Raw genomic sequence first — 16002 nt, forward strand, 5'->3', positions numbered from 1 at the left:
ACTTTACCTAATTATTTCAACCATGATTTTAATATTAATAATAATGTAAAAATTATTTTATTATAATAAAAAAACAAACCAATTAATCGAGCTGTTCAAATAATTTGATAATCTGATATACAGTTGAGTTGGATTTTTAAAAAATTGAAAAAAATTCTGAATAGTAATTTAATTTTAATTTTAAAATTGGATTAGATTATGAATTCTATTTAATTGGTTCAGTTGTCAAGCTAATGATGGGTTTAAGCTTTCCCCTCTCTCTCTCGTTTGGTTCTAATATCAATTGGGATTAAAAAATGGTCCGAGCCGCTACTCATCAAGTAGGCGCAGTTCGTTTTCGATCAGGCCACTAGTGGCGGCAAGTGAGGCTTCTCTTTCTCACTTCTTCCACTTCCCCATCTCAGTTTAAGTTTGATTTTTAACACCATTTCGTTTCAATTCTGCGATTTCTGTTGTTTCACTGAGATTTCTCTCAGCTCTGCTCACTCCTCATTGTCTTCTTCATCTTTAATCTATATCTATATATATATATTTTTTAATTTCATGGAATAATGTTGTTTCTTCTCCGTTTCATACTGTTATATAAGTGCAGAGGCGATGATAACTGAGTTTTCCTGTTGTTTTTTAGCTCATGATTCGTGTTCGATTAATTTGGGTTCATTGGAGACGGAACTTAAAAAAACCCTTATTTGTAGAACCCTAATAAAACTTAGGTTTTGGCCTAATCCTGTATGTTTATTTATGTCATTGGCATGAATTTGGTGCGATCCCTTATCAAAATGAAGTGAAAATTTTAAAACGTTTAAGGGTAGATTGAAACTAACCATACATTAGAGCCATTCTATGTACTTTAGCCTTTTAATTTATACCAATTGGAAACATTTTGTTACCCATCCTGATGTCTTGTCACCCCTCTTTTGTAAGCTTTCTTCACTATTGTTAAACATTACTGTTACAAGAGAAGAGGAGAAAAGAAAAGATGGCTCGCTGGTTTTTTCCAACATTTTTCTGACTTGATTTGCTCTATCTTTTTCGTTTACTTGAATGTTTCCCCTATTATTCATGTTTGATTTGGTGAACTATTTTTGTAATTGCTTTCAGATTCCAAATAATGAAGTTTTCTCTATACTGAAAAGTGTTCTTAGTTTTTAAGATATTTTGTTCCAGTTAATTCTTGTATGATGCCATTGAAACTCTTTCTTTTTTTTAAATGTATTCGTGTGTATGTATCTGTGTGTGCATGCTCATATCTAAATATTTGTGGTACGTTGTCATTGTAGGTGATAATGTCATGACATCGTTGATAGATAACCTTTGTTCATAACAACTTCTGTGATTTTTCTCACACTGGCTTATATGAATCAAATGAGCAAAAAGACCGTCCTCTCAAAAATCATTGGTAAGAAGCACCATTTATTCTCTTCTCCATTTCTCAGTTTACCCTCCAGACTTCTAGTTTTTCAAATGCACTATGATGTAGCCACCTGCAATTTTCTTCTACAATCATATGCGAACCACAAGAATCTCCCCGAAGGAAAGCAGCTACATTCCGTAATGATTACTTCTGGATTTATGCATTTGCCTTCATCCATTACTAGCTTGATCAACATGTACTCTAAATGCAATCAAATGGAACAAGCTGTTTTAGTTTTCCATGATCCATATCATGAACGTAATGTGTTTGCATACAATGCAATAATTGCTGGATTTGTTGCAAATAGGCTTCCAGCAAATGGGTTTCAATTTTATAAGAGAATGAGGGCAGTGGGTGTAATGCCAGATAAGTTCACTTTTCCATGTGTAGTTAGAGCTTGTTGTGAGTTCATGGAGGTTAGGAAGATTCATGGCTGTTTATTTAAATTGGGGCTGGAGTTGGATATGTTTGTTAGTAGTGCTCTTGTCAATACTTACTTGAAGTTCGACTTAATGGAGAACGCCAAGAAAGTATTTGAAGAGTTACCCGTGAGAGATGTTGTGCTTTGGAATGCAATGATCAATGGCTACGCCCAAATTGGTCACCTGAACAAAGCAGTAGTGGTTTTTAAGAAAATGGGGGAAGAAGGGATTTCACCTTGTAGATTTACAATTACTGGCATTTTATCTATTTTTTCTTTAATGGGAGACGTTAACAATGGGAGAGCAATTCATGGAATTGTAACAAAAATGGGTTATAGTTCATGTGTTGCAGTTTCAAATGCGCTAATTGATATGTATGGGAAATGCAAGCATATTGAAGACGCTTTAGTAATTTTTGAGATGATAAATGAGAAGGATTTATTTTCATGGAATTCAATTATATCTGCTCATGAACAATGTGTTGATCATGATGGTACCTTGAGATTTTTTGACAAGATGTTAGCTTCTAGGGTTCTACCTGATGTGATTACTATCACTGCTGTACTTCCTGCTTGTTCTTACTTTGCTGCTCTCATGCATGGAAGAGAGATTCATGGATATATGACTGTTAATGGATTGGGAAAAAATGAAGACGGTGATGATGTATTATTAAACAATGCTGTTATGGACATGTATGCAAAGTGTGGATGCTTGAAAAATGCCCACAGAGTCTTTGATCGAACGAGCAATAAGGATGTGGCGTCGTGGAACATCATGATTATGGGTTATGCAATGCATGGATATGGCCAAGAAGCATTGGATATGTTTCATCATATGCGTGAGGCTCAAATTAAGCCAGATGCTATCACATTTGTTGGAGTTTTATCTGCATGTAGTCATGCGGGCTTTCTACGTCAGGGGCGCTCGTTCTTAGCCCGAATGGAACTTGAATTTGGTGTGGTTCCAACTATCGAGCATTATACATGTATAATTGACATGCTCGGTCGAGCTGGACATCTGGGGGAAGCTTATGAACTGGCTGAAAGAATACCTCTTCAAGACAACCTTGTTTTGTGGATGGCATTGTTGGGAGCATGTCGACTTCATGGGAATGCAGATTTGGGAAAAGTTGTTGGAGAAAAGATAATGCGACTTGAACCTAAGCATTGTGGTAGTGGTAGTTATGTATTGATGTCTAGTATGTACGGAGTCGTAGGTCGATATGAAGAAGCATTGCAGGTTAGACGAATGATGAAGGAACAAAACGTTAAGAAGACACCGGGTTGTAGCTGGATTGAACTCAAGGACGGACTGTATGTTTTTAGCATGGGAGACAGGACACATCCTGAATTAAATGCACTGATTCATTGCCTTTGTGGCATTGGATACCTTCATGATGAAGTTATGAATTCGGCTTAAGATATGGTAGCATTTGCAATTGAATTGATCTACCACACTTGCTTACAGAAGTCACTCTCGCAGCAAGGAAGAATGATTGGCTATGGCCTTTGGATCCATCGTGCACTTTTTAAGGTTTGTTCTCTCCATTGCAAGCATACCAGTCTCAATAGGGTTGTTACATCCCCTCCACAAATGCATTTGGAAGCATAAATAGAACGAAACATTTTTTATAAGGGTGTGGAAACATTTCCTTAGTAGAGACGTTTTAAAACTTTGAGGGTAAGCTCGAAAGGAAAAGTCTAAAGAGGACAATATCTGCCAGCGATGAGTCTGGGCTGTTACAAAAATATCCAAAGAAGATATAATATTTTCCTATGGAGCCCGTTTGGAACGACTTTCTAACTTAAGCATTTGAAAAGTCGCCCCAAACCGTCCTTCGCCATAGAGGCACAATAAGAACGAGTCGGTTAAAAAAGGATGCAATTTCTCTAATGAGTTTCTCTAGTCAAATCAATGGCTCTCCCAAGTGATAGGAAGTCCTAATTGGGAACCTTCTTTTGGCCGGCCATCCTTTGAAGAACGGCTGCAGCTTATTAGAACAGTTATTTTGGTTGATCGAGATCGAAAGAACAACCACTTCTTCAGCTACGCGTCCACAAGTTTGAACATGGATTCGATTCCTACAATTATTGTGTTTTTGGTTTAAATTTTGTTCCCCACTTACCAATTATTGTCTCAATGATCTTGAAGAAGCTATTTTCTGGTCTCTTTTCACAGAATCTCTTAGTATATTTTTTTAATATTGCATAATATCAATAAAATATTTGGTTACTAAAACTTTATTAGACGCAGATTATTTTTGTAATAATCTCTAGAAGTTCACATATATGTGGATCGATGAAATCTATTAAATTAACCTAATTATAGATTAGATATAGTACACGATCTTGAGATTTGAATCTATTTGATCCATGAATTTAGAAGAGAAGAACGAACAAAAATTCATAAAATTTAAAAATTAAATCATCTATTAAATACAAAATTAAATTTAATGTCTATTAAAACTTTAAATTTTGTGTCAGTAAATTTATAAATTTTAAGAAATTTAAAATTTTAATTTTGATTTTTTTTTTATCAAATTTAAAATTTAAGAAATTCCTTTTTCATATTAAACTTCGAAGTAGTTGAGAAGACGTCGTTACATCCAACAAAAAGAAATTAATTTTCCATATTTGTAATAATAATTTAATTATATTTATTTTAATTCCCGAAATGGTTCAGCTCTTTCTAGAAGCTTCTACGTCACCCTCTTAAACCCTGGCTCAAGGGTTTAATTACACCAGTTTCTCCCACTGGAACTCGCCTTTTGCTCCTTCTTTGCAACACTCTTATCTTTTCACAGCGCTTCATGGCTCCAATCTTCACTAGAACTTTATCCACTCTTGCTCTCTCTTCACTCCCTTCATCTTTTTCTCACCCTCTGCCAAGCAGTGCTACGCGCTCGAGCTTCACAAGTGCTTTTCTCCACCAAAATGGGCTCAGAAATGGCTTTTCTTGTGATGGGTTGAAGTGGAAGATTGAGAAGAAGAGAAACCGGATTTCGGTCAGGTGCGAAGCGGCCGTCGCTGAGAAAGAAGCTACTGAGACTCTTGGTGAGAAGTTTGAGTACCAAGCCGAGGTGGGTCTTTGAATTTTCCGTGTTTGCTGATGATGTCGATTTATTTTGAATCCAGAGAGAGCCCAACTCTGAGAATTGAATTGCGCCTCTAACCATGGGAAGGGAAATGTTCATCCTATTTGATAATTAAGATTCTTTTGGATGGAGAAAGTTTTCTGTAGATGAAATGAGATTTTTTACGAAGTTGTTAAAGGATTAGGATTTCTCCTTAATTTCGTTTTCTGTTAAGTCATTAGGTGGATGAGGGTAACAACCAAAAAATTTACAGAATACGGATTCTGTTATGGTTTTTGAGTTGATTTGGTATTTCTTGAAACATCAATTCCCAAACATGTCTCTGGTTTTTGTGGTGTCTTAGTCATGTCCATGGCATGTTTAATCATGGGGTTGTTGCCAACTGATAGCTGGAACATATATAATGAGTGCAGGTTAGTCGCCTCCTGGATTTGATTGTTCACAGCCTTTATAGTCACAAGGAAGTGTTTCTTCGAGAGCTAGTGAGGTAATGTTGTTCATTTTGTACTGATTCTGTAATTCCATTGATCTCTTTCTGACTGTCCGGTTTTAATTTGTTTCCTTCCCGGACATTTTATCATGTTATTATAATTCTTAATAATTTCATTGAAATTTTTTTATTAGATTTTATGTAGTATTATCTTTAAGGAAGCAAGAAAATGTTCATGCATTGTAGTGGATTCTGCTGAATATTGTTCAAACATTCTTTTAATTGTTCTCCAGTAATGCGAGTGACGCTTTAGACAAACTAAGATTCTTGAGCGTGACCGAGCCTACTCTGCTTGGAGATGCTGGTGACCTTGAAATACGTATCAAACCTGATGCAGACAGTGGTACTATCACCATAACGTATGGAAATTTTCTTAGTTCTATTACAGTTTTACTTTCCATTTTGAGTGAACTTAGTTATATTACAATTGGAATTTTTGTGTTTTTAGAGATACTGGCATTGGAATGACTAAAGAAGAGCTCATTGACTGTCTTGGAACTATTGCTCAGAGTGGCACTTCAAGATTCTTGAAAGCTCTTAAGGTTTTTCCTCCCTCCATTTATACTCGTTTCAGTACGATATTCTACTCATCTTAACTTCATTCAGGGTTTTTATACTGAGTATATGTGAATTTAAATGTTTGGACATATAAGGAAAATAAGGACGCTGGAGCAGATAACAGCTTGATTGGCCGATTTGGTGTTGGGTTCTATTCAGCCTTTCTGGTTGCTGAAAAGGTAGAGTTACATTTTGCCTTGACATAATAACTGTTCTCCTAATTGAAGCTTGATCAAAGTTCTTTTCTGCTAAGATTCAACATTTTGACTCACTTCTGCATTTCGGGGATCATATGTAATCAGGTTGTTGTATCCACTAAGAGCCCAAAATCAGATAAACAATATGTTTGGGAAGCAGTAGCGGATAGTAGTTCATATGTTATTAGGGAAGAAACTGATCCTGAAAAGCTCCTACAGCGGGGAACACAGATTACCCTCTACTTAAGGGTATGGAATCTTCATCTCTTCTATCATAGAACGTCAGGAACTCTTCTCATGCCTTTTAGGGACCGCTAAGAAACTCGGGTTTTTTTAATGCTGATTGGTAGAATAACTCAGTTTAGATGAATGTGCTGATTGCTATATTTACAGAGTTAAGGAGAAGAAAGTAATATTTGGCGGTGGTGGTGGTGTTTTTTAATATTTATTTTTATTGTATTGTAGATAGTAGACTTGGTTCCATGATTTGTATTATTTTAGTGGAAAGTGATGCCATTAAATAACCATATCCACATTTTATTATCTTGTTCTCAAATTGCAGGAAGACGACAAGTATGAATTCTCTGATCCGTCTAGAATTCAAGGTTTGGTCAAGAATTACTCACAGTTCGTTTCCTTCCCCATCTACACATGGCAAGAGAAATCAAGAACCGTTGAGGTATGAATTCTATGCATTTACACGTGGTTTGTATAAACAAGCTATGTAAATGGCTCTAGTTCTTTCTCTTCTTAATGGGTTTGGGTATATCATACTCTGATTATTGATATGCAAGGAAAATTGGTTGCGTGTTTCTTTATGAAATGAGTTAACCTTTCAGATTTCTACTTAAATGTTTTATCCAAAATGATTCTGTAATGTCTGATATTTATTTATCTCGAGGTATTCTTTGAGCTCTATTCTTGTCTATCACTTTCTTGATGTGGTTATAATTTAGGAGGAATCGGCTTGTGTATCATTTTTTAATTATCATGATGTTTATTACTATTGATATTGAATAGAATTCTTGGGCAGGTGGAAGAAGAAGAAGAACCGAAAGAAGGAGAAGAACCAAAACCAGATGTAAGCCACTTGCAAATCTTAGTTTGGAGATTTGCATCATTCTCCAATATCGAAGTATTTGAAGGATTTTTTTTTTCAGGGTGAGAAGAAAAAGAAGACAGCAACTGAGAAGTATTGGGACTGGGAATTGGCTAATGAAACAAAGCCAATATGGGTGAGTTAAAGTGACATCTGCATCATATGTCCACACTGAACTTGTAAAGAAATGATTTTGTTTCTATACTTGGTTAAATATTTTGCAGCAATTGTGTATCTTCTTACTCCCTTATTCTGTTAATTTGCTTGTGCAGATGCGGAATTCAAAAGAAGTTGACAAGGACGAGTACAATGAATTCTATAAGAAGACATTTAATGAGTTTCTAGACCCACTTGCATATACTCACTTCACCACTGAGGTATAGTGAGTCCTTTGGTTTAATTAATCTAATTTTTCTTTCATTAAGGGGTACTGATTTCATTTCTAAATCTGCAGGGCGAAGTGGAGTTCAGGAGTGTTCTATATATTCCTGGAATGGGACCTCTGAATAATGAGGATGTTGTAAGCTCTAAAACAAAGAATATCCGTTTGTATGTCAAGCGTGTCTTCATCTCTGATGATTTTGACGGTGAGCTGGTGAGTATAAATATTTTATAGACTCTCATGCAGCGTAGTTATATTTTTACTTGAGTTTCTATGAGTGGTGGAACTAAATCTTACATGTCCTTTGCAGTTTCCACGATATTTGAGCTTTGTGAAAGGTTTGGTAGATTCTGATGACCTCCCCTTGAACGTTTCTCGAGAAATTCTTCAAGAAAGCCGAATTGTAAGTTTTTGGAACATAAATGTTAGTTTCTTATGAAGGGCTATATTACTTTTGGTTTCAGCTGTTTCCAAGGCAGTAAACATGCACAATGATATATTCTCATACATGCTCTCTGGTTTTCTATTCATTCCTACAAACCTGAAACCCCAAGATTAATATGTTTCAACATTTTTGTTTTGCATTTCAATGGTATTACTGGTTCCATAGGCATAAACATAACATCTTATTTCCGTTGCCTTGATGATTCTGCTCCTATCAAATATTTTCCAGGTGAGAATTATGAGGAAGAGACTTGTTAGAAAAACATTTGACATGATTCAAGACATCTCTGAAAGTGAAAATAAAGAGGTTTGTGGTTATAAAGCCAAATGTGATTTATATTTCATTTTTTAGTACTGTGTAAACTTCTAAAAGGAAATCTCAATTTCAGGATTACAAAAAATTCTGGGAGAATTTTGGCAGGTTCTTAAAATTGGGTTGTATTGAGGATACTGGAAATCACAAGCGCATAACACCATTATTGCGTTTTTACACCTCCAAAAGCGAGGAGGTCCTGAAGAGCTTGGATGATTATGTAGAGAACATGGGGGAGAATCAGAAGGCAATTTACTACTTGGCGACTGACAGCTTAAAGAGTGCCAAGAGTGCTCCATTCCTGGAGAAGTTGGTTCAAAAAGACATTGAGGTAAAATATTCATACCATTATACCGCTTTAACGAATGCCTGGTTGGAAGGTACTCTTGTACAACTGCTGGGCTGACTTGGGGTGTTCTCTTGCCCACTTCCCATCTTTCTTCTTGGTTTAATGGATTGCAGCGATAATGGAAGTTGTTTGTCTTTGACCAGACATTCTACATCTAATGTGGGTTTATTTTATTCGATTAGGTTCTTTACTTGATTGAACCTGTGGATGAAGTTGCTATCCAGAACATACAGACATACAAGGAGAAAAAATTTGTTGATATTAGCAAGGAAGATTTAGAGCTGGGTTTGTTCTTTGTTCCTTCCTCCCTAATCTTTGGTTTTGAAATTAGCTTTACCTGCAGAGAATTTTATTTGATTTTTGTGAAAAACAGGAGGTTAGGTCTGCATGTAACTAATAATTGTATTCTTGTTCCAGGCGATGAGGATGAAGTTGAAGAACGAGAAACTAAGCAAGATTACAATCTTCTCTGTGACTGGATTAAGCAACAACTAGGTGACAAGGTTGCAAAAGTCCAAGTCTCAAAGCGCTTAAGCTCTTCTCCATGTGTCCTAGTTTCTGGCAAGTTTGGATGGTCTGCAAATATGGAAAGGTTAGTTTTGGACATTAAATGCTCAATATAGCTAATCTAGATGTGAACGAATGGATTGCATCTTTTCTGTTGCTGATGAAACGGTAATGAACGAGTACATCAATAGTTCTTTTAGATTTAGCTTTCAACTATTTTGATCATAAGTGAACATTCTCCAACCATGTAAACGCCTTAGTTTTTCACTTGAAACAAAATTTCTGTGGGTTTTCGTTTGTAACAATGTTTTATCGACATTTTCCCTCCAGGTTGATGAAGGCACAGGCTCTTGGGGATACTTCAAGTTTGGAGTTCATGAGGGGAAGGAGAATTTTGGAGATTAATCCTGACCATCCGATCGTCAAGGATCTAAATGTAAGACTTCTAAACCATCCCTACATTTTGAGTGGGAATAGGTACTTGTTAGTCTAAGCTAGCGGATATCCATTTATTTCAATTTGGTCAGGATAGAACATTGGGGATATAATCTTTTTTTCTCCCCCTAAGATCAAGCCAATTTCTTTTTGTCAAAGATTGCTACACATACTGCTAAGGTTGTCAACGTCTGGAAATTGCTTGCGTGCTTGTGTGATGGGGACTCGTATAATTGATATCTTGAGTGGATTTTATTTGTATTGTAAAGAAAATAGAACATTAGTTCATAACTGACTCTTTAGAAGTATATTAACTCGTACTCCTGCTTTATAGGCGGCTTGCAAAAATTCACCGGATAGCAGTGATGCTAAGAGAGCCGTTGATCTTTTATACGAGACAGCATTGATATCCAGTGGATTCTCTGTAAGGGAAAATTCAATTAGATGATTGAATATTTTCAAGAGTTAATGATATTGGTTGATTTCTTACTATACTCATGCTTGTCTGAATGCAGCCTGATAGCCCAGCTGAGTTGGGAAGCAAGATATATGAGATGATTGCAATGGCTGTTGGAGGCAGATGGGGTCGATTAGAAGACAATGCCATTGCCGAAGATGCTGCCGAGGCCGACAGCACTGAAGCACCGGAAGTGCAAGTGATCGAACCCTCGGAAGTGAGGACAGAGGATGATCCATGGCAGAATTAATATGAAATAAACCTTGGGTAGATTTTACAGCATTTTAACAGTCCTGTAGACGAAAGAAATAGGTTGTATGGCGAGCATTCATTTAAATGGGCAAAGTTTTGATTCATTAATATGTAGGGGAATGTATGGCTAGACTAAACATGAATAAGGACCACAATTCTTGATAATGTTGCAATGAAATTCTTACAGTTTCCTTTGTCTCAACCTTAACACGTCCATTGATATCAAAGATGTCTTGTTTGAGAATTGTAAGACAGTTCCAAAATGGATAGAGAACAGGAAGAAAAAGAGGAGAAGAACTAACATATACATGAGAAGATTTTACAAGATCTTCAATAATGGGGAAGTGAAAAATCAGGCGCAGGTTAGTTCATATATATTTCTTCTGATTTCATTTGTCTCAATCGTCTTGAAGCAGCAGCCTCTTTTTCTGATTCATTACCATGTTGACTGTTTTGTGCAGAAAATCTTTGCCTTGTATTATTCTAAACTCTTGCATTGAAATGCATGCAAAATGTGCCTACATATCTCTCTTCATGCCCAGACTTCATTTGATTACTCATTCTTCTCCATTTTTTCAGGCTCATCAGCGAACTTCGTCATCGGACTCAGCAGAAATGACAGTAGCATTATTCTCTATACAACTTTGAATGTAAAGGCTTAAGAGCTCAAAAGCAAACTTAGAGTTGTGCTCTAGTGTTGCATTGTGGAGTGGAACCTGAGAAGGTAAGGTAGCCAACTTAAGGATTAGCTTTTAACATTTAGATTTATCCAATTGTTGCAAGGGAAAAGAGCCCATGGGTCTACTTGAACAAAAGGTACCATCAACATCTTGGTCACATGGGTAAACTTGAACAAATAGTACCGTCTACATCTTGGCCACTGGTAGGCGCAGCGACATCAAAGCTCATTGGAACAGCATTGTGGAGTTCGTTCTCCCACCCGTTCGGTATCTGCAAAAGCTATATTCATGTCATATCACAGAGTGAGTACAGGAAGAACAAAAACGTTCGGTCGTTTTTATGGGCAAGTTGATCTGAATTAAGCACATAAAACCATCATGTTTACCCAAAACTAACTCAAAATATGGTGTGCAAGCGTTTTTTTAGAGAGATCATTCCGAGCCTAGGTGAATTATTATACATCAGGCCAAACAGATCATTGACCAAAAATGCAGTAAGAAAGTTAATTAAAGACAGTCTGAAGTAATAGCAGTGCAAGCAAGATAATTTAGCTCTGATTCTTGAAGAAAACCTGAACAGGCTCCTTGAATCCACCAACGAGTGAAGTTAGCTGGGAATTTATCGTTCTTCGTAGCAGGTCCGGAGAGCTCGCCATGTTTGGAAGACAAGGTGGAATAAGTCCTAGATGAGACGGATGTTGCGGGAGGTAAGGCATAGGCATATCAGGAGGAAAACTAAATAAGGATGGACCAGCCTTTGATTGAATGATCTGTGCGGAGAAAGGGAAAGAAAGAATTGATTATGACTCTGAATCAAGAAAGCACAAACTGTTTCATACAGCATTAGATTTCAGTAGTTTGCTTACTTCTTTTGTGAGGAGCTCTTCGATGTTAAAATCCAGCCTGGGATTAACTGTTGCAAGTTTCATTGACAAGAACTGCATAACAAGATTGTTGAAGATATCAATTGAATTAGAATTGATGGGACAGAATCTCTTATGTTGAGCTGGGCAGCTTGTAAAGAACCTATCGGTGTTCTATCCTTTTTCGTTACCTCGACTTGTCGTTGCAACGACTGTACATAGTTAATGATTTCATCAAGCATTACAGCTTTGCCAGTGACCTGAGAGAACCCAGTGGTAGCTTAGCGACAAGTACACGAAATGAACGGTTCACAGGTTAAGACTCACAAACCTTACTACACCCGGGGACGAGGTCCTGAAGGAGTCTCATTCTTTCACTTATCTTCTCTCTTCTTACCTATTAAGACAGACACAGTTCATCACTTCCACAAAATCCCTTTCCAAGCTTGGTTTTAGTTAACTAAGAACAAAAGTGAACTGCAAATCCTAACCCTTTCAGCAAGACTATGGCTGTTTGTTGCCTGTCCTCTTCGAGCTCGAACATGAATATATTCTTCTTTAGGAGTATCCGATGGCTGAGAATCCTGTTTTCCTTGCTTTTCAGCAGGATTATTCGTAGTAGAACTCGGGTTTTGTGTTCCCTTCTGCTGATTCGATGCGCCATTCTTGGCAGTTCCGTTAACTTGTTGGGGAGCTTCTTTAACTTGTCCAAGTTCTATATTCTAACCAAATCAAGCATTCAAGTCTATGAACATCACAAAGAACATAACATGATAGAAAAGGCAGTATAATAGTTTACCTGTTCATCCCTTTTCCTTTTCTTTAAGCATAGTTCATCCATAGATGGTTCTGTGATAGTACCTTCCAACACGCATCGTTCGCCATGACCGCCACTGAACCCGGCCTCATCGGATTCTTTACCTCTGGCTTGAGACATTTCACTTTCTTTCTCATTCTTAGATGGACTCTTTTCTTTAGCCTCAAGCTCCATGGGCAAAGAACCATCCGTGGAGGCTCCATTTCTGGACATAACTTCTTGTCTAGAATGAATGCCAATGGAGTTTGAAATATCGAAAGGACCGACAGGCGGCGAAGCCCCGAAAACTCTGCTGTTGAAGCAGGAGAACCTTGCTGCACGTTCTATGAACGCTGAATCAGCTGGAAGTTGAGATAAATTAGCTGGAAATCCATGAACATTTCCTGAGAAAACTCCTTTCATCCATGGATTTTGTTGGCTCCAATCCACACCATTAGATCTCAAAGAATTCAGACCTTCTCCAGTAACTATGCTGTTTTGTTCATTAAAACTGCTGCAGAATCCCGAGTTCATAAGGGTTGGAGTGAATAAGTTAGACATTGAAGTTGAAGGACAAGAAGAAACACTTAGATCCTCATTGCTAACAGCACCAGCAAATTGCCAGCCGGAGGTGATACTCATAGGATCACTCCTCCTGCTCTCATCTTCAAATTCATCCTTCCCGTTCATCTTATCACAAAAAACAAAAGCCCTCACTCACTTTCCCTCATGTTCTTCCCAATAAGAATCAAGCATCTGCAGAGAAAGTCAAAGTAGATTTCAAAATCATCCAATTCCCAGACCCCAAAAGAATTCATTCAGAACAGAACGACCCAGTTCAAGTATAAACCCATGAAAGGGTAATTCAAAATCAGCACAAAGAACAGTGAGTAGGTACAGTAAGTTGAAAACCCTAGTCAGAGAAAGAGGAAAACAAGGTCGAAACAGAGTAAAAAATGGCAGAGAAGACATACCCATTTCCATTTCCTGATTCCATTCACTTTCCACATACGTTTAGACGAAATCAGAGGTTGAATTTAGAGCCCCCACCTTCATTTTCCCTCTCTGTTGGCAGTCTCCTCTGCAAAAACACTGCCACACCCAGAAACTCAGACGAAATGCAGAGCCTAACCTTGTAATGGGAAGAGAGAGAAAATGAAGAAGAAGAAGAAGAAGAAGAGAGAAGGGGGGAAAGGGAAAAACAAAGATGAAAGCGAAGGGGTTGGTGGATTTATACCCAGGCTTACATGAAAACGAGTGTCCTTGATGATTAACCACCGCTACTTCCGAAGCAAAAATAATTAAAGGCAAAAGGAGGCAAAGCAAACCCTTCTCTAACAAAGCTTTTTCTTCATTCATAATTCTTTATGATCAACTTTAATACTTCATTAATTAGTTTAATTAATCTGGCATTGGCATTGCCATTAGTTTAAGCTTATAATTATTCCTGTGTGTTGAGCTAGCAACTGACATTGCCAACTCTCATTTGGGATTTCTTCCTATTTGTTTAATTAATGGGTTCTTGAAACAAGAGCTGTGTAAGATCTTTAATGGAGGGAGCCCGGAGGGGGTTTGTTTGGTCAAGAACCCAATGCAAAATCTTAACTCCTTTTCACACTCTATTATCTCTTCTTTTTTTTTTTTTTCTTTTTTTTTCTTTTTTTCTTCCTTTCTCGTTGTAGCTACCCAAGCTCACCGCTAACAAATTTTGTCCTCTTTAAGCTTTTCTTTTCGAGTTTCTCTTCAAAGCTTTAAAACACATCTGTTAAAAAAAAAAAAAAAAATCACATTTATAAGAGGCGTTTCGTTCTTCTTTCCAACTAATATCAGAAGTGAAATTCTCACAATAAACTTCTGGGTTGGGTATCAAAGTTGACGATTCATCTAACTGAGTTATTAACATAAGAGGCGTTTCGTTCTTCTTTCCAACTAATATCAGAAGTGAAATTCTCACAATAAACTTCTGGGTTGAGTATCAAAGTTAATGATTCATCTAATTGAGTCATTGACGAGCAACAATATAATTATTTCTATATTATAATTTGTTGGAGCCATTCAAGAGCTATAATTTGTTGGAGGCAGGCTATTATTATTTTTCTTGGGTCAAAATTAACTACCATTTTTCTAGTTATTGCATTGATTTCATTACTTTCTCAATTATTAGAAGATAAATATAAATCTTTCAATTTTATTCTCCTTGTTTTATTTTTTTAAAAATTAATAAAGATTAATTAAAATTACCTTTAATTTTTTTAGAGTTTTAATAATATCTCTAATTTATTTTTAAAAAAATATAAAAGATACTTGCAAACTATTACTATTTTATTTCAAAAACATCTTATAACTTTAATTTTTTAAAATTTATCTTTACATTAGTATTATTTAAAAAAAAAATACTTTACCTTTATTAAAAAAAAATAAAAAAAATTCTTACGCCACTACATTTTGTAAATTATTTACAAATATTTTAATTTTATTTTTGAAAATTTTAATACTAAGGGTAAATGTACTTTTTTATTTTTTAAAAAAATTTAAAATTTAAATGGAAATTTAAAAAAAAAAAATGTATTTTTGAAGTTTTTTTTTTTTTTTTTTATTGAAAATGAAGTGTATTAATAATTTTTTTTTAAATGTAGTGAGGATTATAATAACAACTTTTTTAAAAATATAAACATTAAATGGAGTGGAGATGTAAGACCCTATTTTAATAAATACGTGTATATATATGTATGTATATATATATATATATATATATATATATATATATTATTTTTTCTTAAAATATCTAACCGTCTTTGAAAAAAACAACTAATAAACAATTTCAATGAGGGCACGTACGTGCATGTGGATAAAATATTATTAATTTCTTTTTTTTAATAATATTTATATAATTATAATTTTCCTTTTACCTCCACAGAAAGCCGCTCGTACCTAAATTCTATATATATAATAAAATAAAATAAATAAAAACCCTTTTAATTCTTTATTTTTTTTTTAAGTAATTATAAATAAACTTCTTTTATTTTATTTATAAAGAGTATTGTCGTATGGTTAATCATTTTTCAACCAATATTCCATATAACTCTATAATTCAATTTTTAAAAAATTAATAATTGGTTCAATTTATGGAATCGGTATTTGTCTGGGTCGGTTCAACTCAACTTATTTTTTAAAAAATTAAGAATATTTGACATCTATTACCGATGTTAATGACACATTTTGACTTTGAAATATCGTAGATGAGTAAAAA

At 35.6% G+C, this 16002-nt stretch overlaps 3 protein-coding genes across 8 annotated transcripts; 2 read left to right on the forward strand and 1 right to left on the reverse strand.

The window, feature by feature from the left end:
- Nucleotides 1–231: 231 nt before the first annotated feature.
- Nucleotides 232–3465, forward strand: LOC111489017 (pentatricopeptide repeat-containing protein At3g14730-like). The gene is made up of 2 exons (XM_023137014.1): nucleotides 232–362; nucleotides 1281–3465. The coding sequence occupies exon 2, from the start codon at nucleotides 1357–1359 to the stop codon at nucleotides 3253–3255; it is 1899 nt and encodes a 632-aa protein (XP_022992782.1). The 5' UTR covers nucleotides 232–362; nucleotides 1281–1356; the 3' UTR covers nucleotides 3256–3465.
- Nucleotides 3466–4572: 1107 nt separating this feature from the next.
- On the forward strand, nucleotides 4573–10610 carry LOC111489016 (heat shock protein 90-5, chloroplastic-like). The gene is made up of 19 exons (XM_023137013.1): nucleotides 4573–4915; nucleotides 5344–5417; nucleotides 5654–5779; nucleotides 5869–5962; nucleotides 6074–6157; nucleotides 6281–6424; nucleotides 6738–6854; nucleotides 7209–7256; nucleotides 7336–7410; nucleotides 7547–7651; nucleotides 7729–7869; nucleotides 7967–8059; nucleotides 8330–8407; nucleotides 8490–8744; nucleotides 8945–9047; nucleotides 9180–9354; nucleotides 9600–9705; nucleotides 10039–10128; nucleotides 10220–10610. Exons 1-19 carry the CDS (start codon nucleotides 4646–4648, stop codon nucleotides 10409–10411), a joined length of 2370 nt encoding a protein of 789 aa, XP_022992781.1. The 5' UTR covers nucleotides 4573–4645; the 3' UTR covers nucleotides 10412–10610.
- Nucleotides 10606–13951, reverse strand: LOC111489018 (transcription factor bHLH49-like). 6 transcript variants are annotated; one of them, XM_023137018.1, is made up of 9 exons: nucleotides 13727–13951; nucleotides 12756–13508; nucleotides 12448–12678; nucleotides 12288–12353; nucleotides 12148–12216; nucleotides 11960–12031; nucleotides 11666–11863; nucleotides 11277–11364; nucleotides 10606–11129 (listed from the first exon to the last, which is right to left on the reverse strand). In XM_023137018.1, the coding sequence occupies exons 2-9, from the start codon at nucleotides 13440–13442 to the stop codon at nucleotides 11092–11094; spliced, it is 1449 nt and encodes a 482-aa protein (XP_022992786.1). In that variant the 5' UTR covers nucleotides 13443–13508; nucleotides 13727–13951; the 3' UTR covers nucleotides 10606–11091. The 6 variants fall into 6 exon arrangements, with proteins under 6 accessions (XP_022992786.1, XP_022992788.1, XP_022992783.1 ...); XM_023137020.1 differs by having other exon boundaries at nucleotides 11234–11364; XM_023137015.1 differs by having other exon boundaries at nucleotides 11277–11373.
- Between the last annotated feature and the right edge of the window lie 2051 nt (nucleotides 13952–16002).

The sequence above is a fragment of the Cucurbita maxima genome, unplaced genomic scaffold (genome assembly GCF_002738345.1).
Source record: "Cucurbita maxima cultivar Rimu unplaced genomic scaffold, Cmax_1.0 Cma_Scf00014, whole genome shotgun sequence".
Lineage (NCBI taxonomy): Eukaryota > Viridiplantae > Streptophyta > Magnoliopsida > Cucurbitales > Cucurbitaceae > Cucurbita > Cucurbita maxima.

Excerpts from the sequence above, each read along its gene's own strand:
- LOC111489017 (XM_023137014.1), top strand. The coding sequence starts at position 1,357 with ATGAATCAAATGAGCAAAAAGACCGTCCTCTCAAAAATCATTGGTAAG.
- LOC111489016 (XM_023137013.1), top strand. The coding sequence starts at position 4,646 with ATGGCTCCAATCTTCACTAGAACTTTATCCACTCTTGCTCTCTCTTCA. Across the intron at positions 5,963-6,073 it reads GATTCTTGAAAGCTCTTAAG|GAAAATAAGGACGCTGGAGC; the intron begins GTTTTTCCTCCC and ends TGGACATATAAG. Across the intron at positions 9,355-9,599 it reads TGGTCTGCAAATATGGAAAG|GTTGATGAAGGCACAGGCTC; the intron begins GTTAGTTTTGGA and ends TTTTCCCTCCAG.
- LOC111489018 (XM_023137015.1), bottom strand. The coding sequence starts at position 13,442 with ATGAACGGGAAGGATGAATTTGAAGATGAGAGCAGGAGGAGTGATCCT. Across the intron at positions 11,864-11,959 it reads AAGAGCTCCTCACAAAAGAA|ATCATTCAATCAAAGGCTGG; the intron begins GTAAGCAAACTA and ends TTCTCCGCACAG. Across the intron at positions 11,130-11,276 it reads CAGTGGCCAAGATGTAGACG|GTTCCACTCCACAATGCAAC; the intron begins GTACTATTTGTT and ends TTACCTTCTCAG.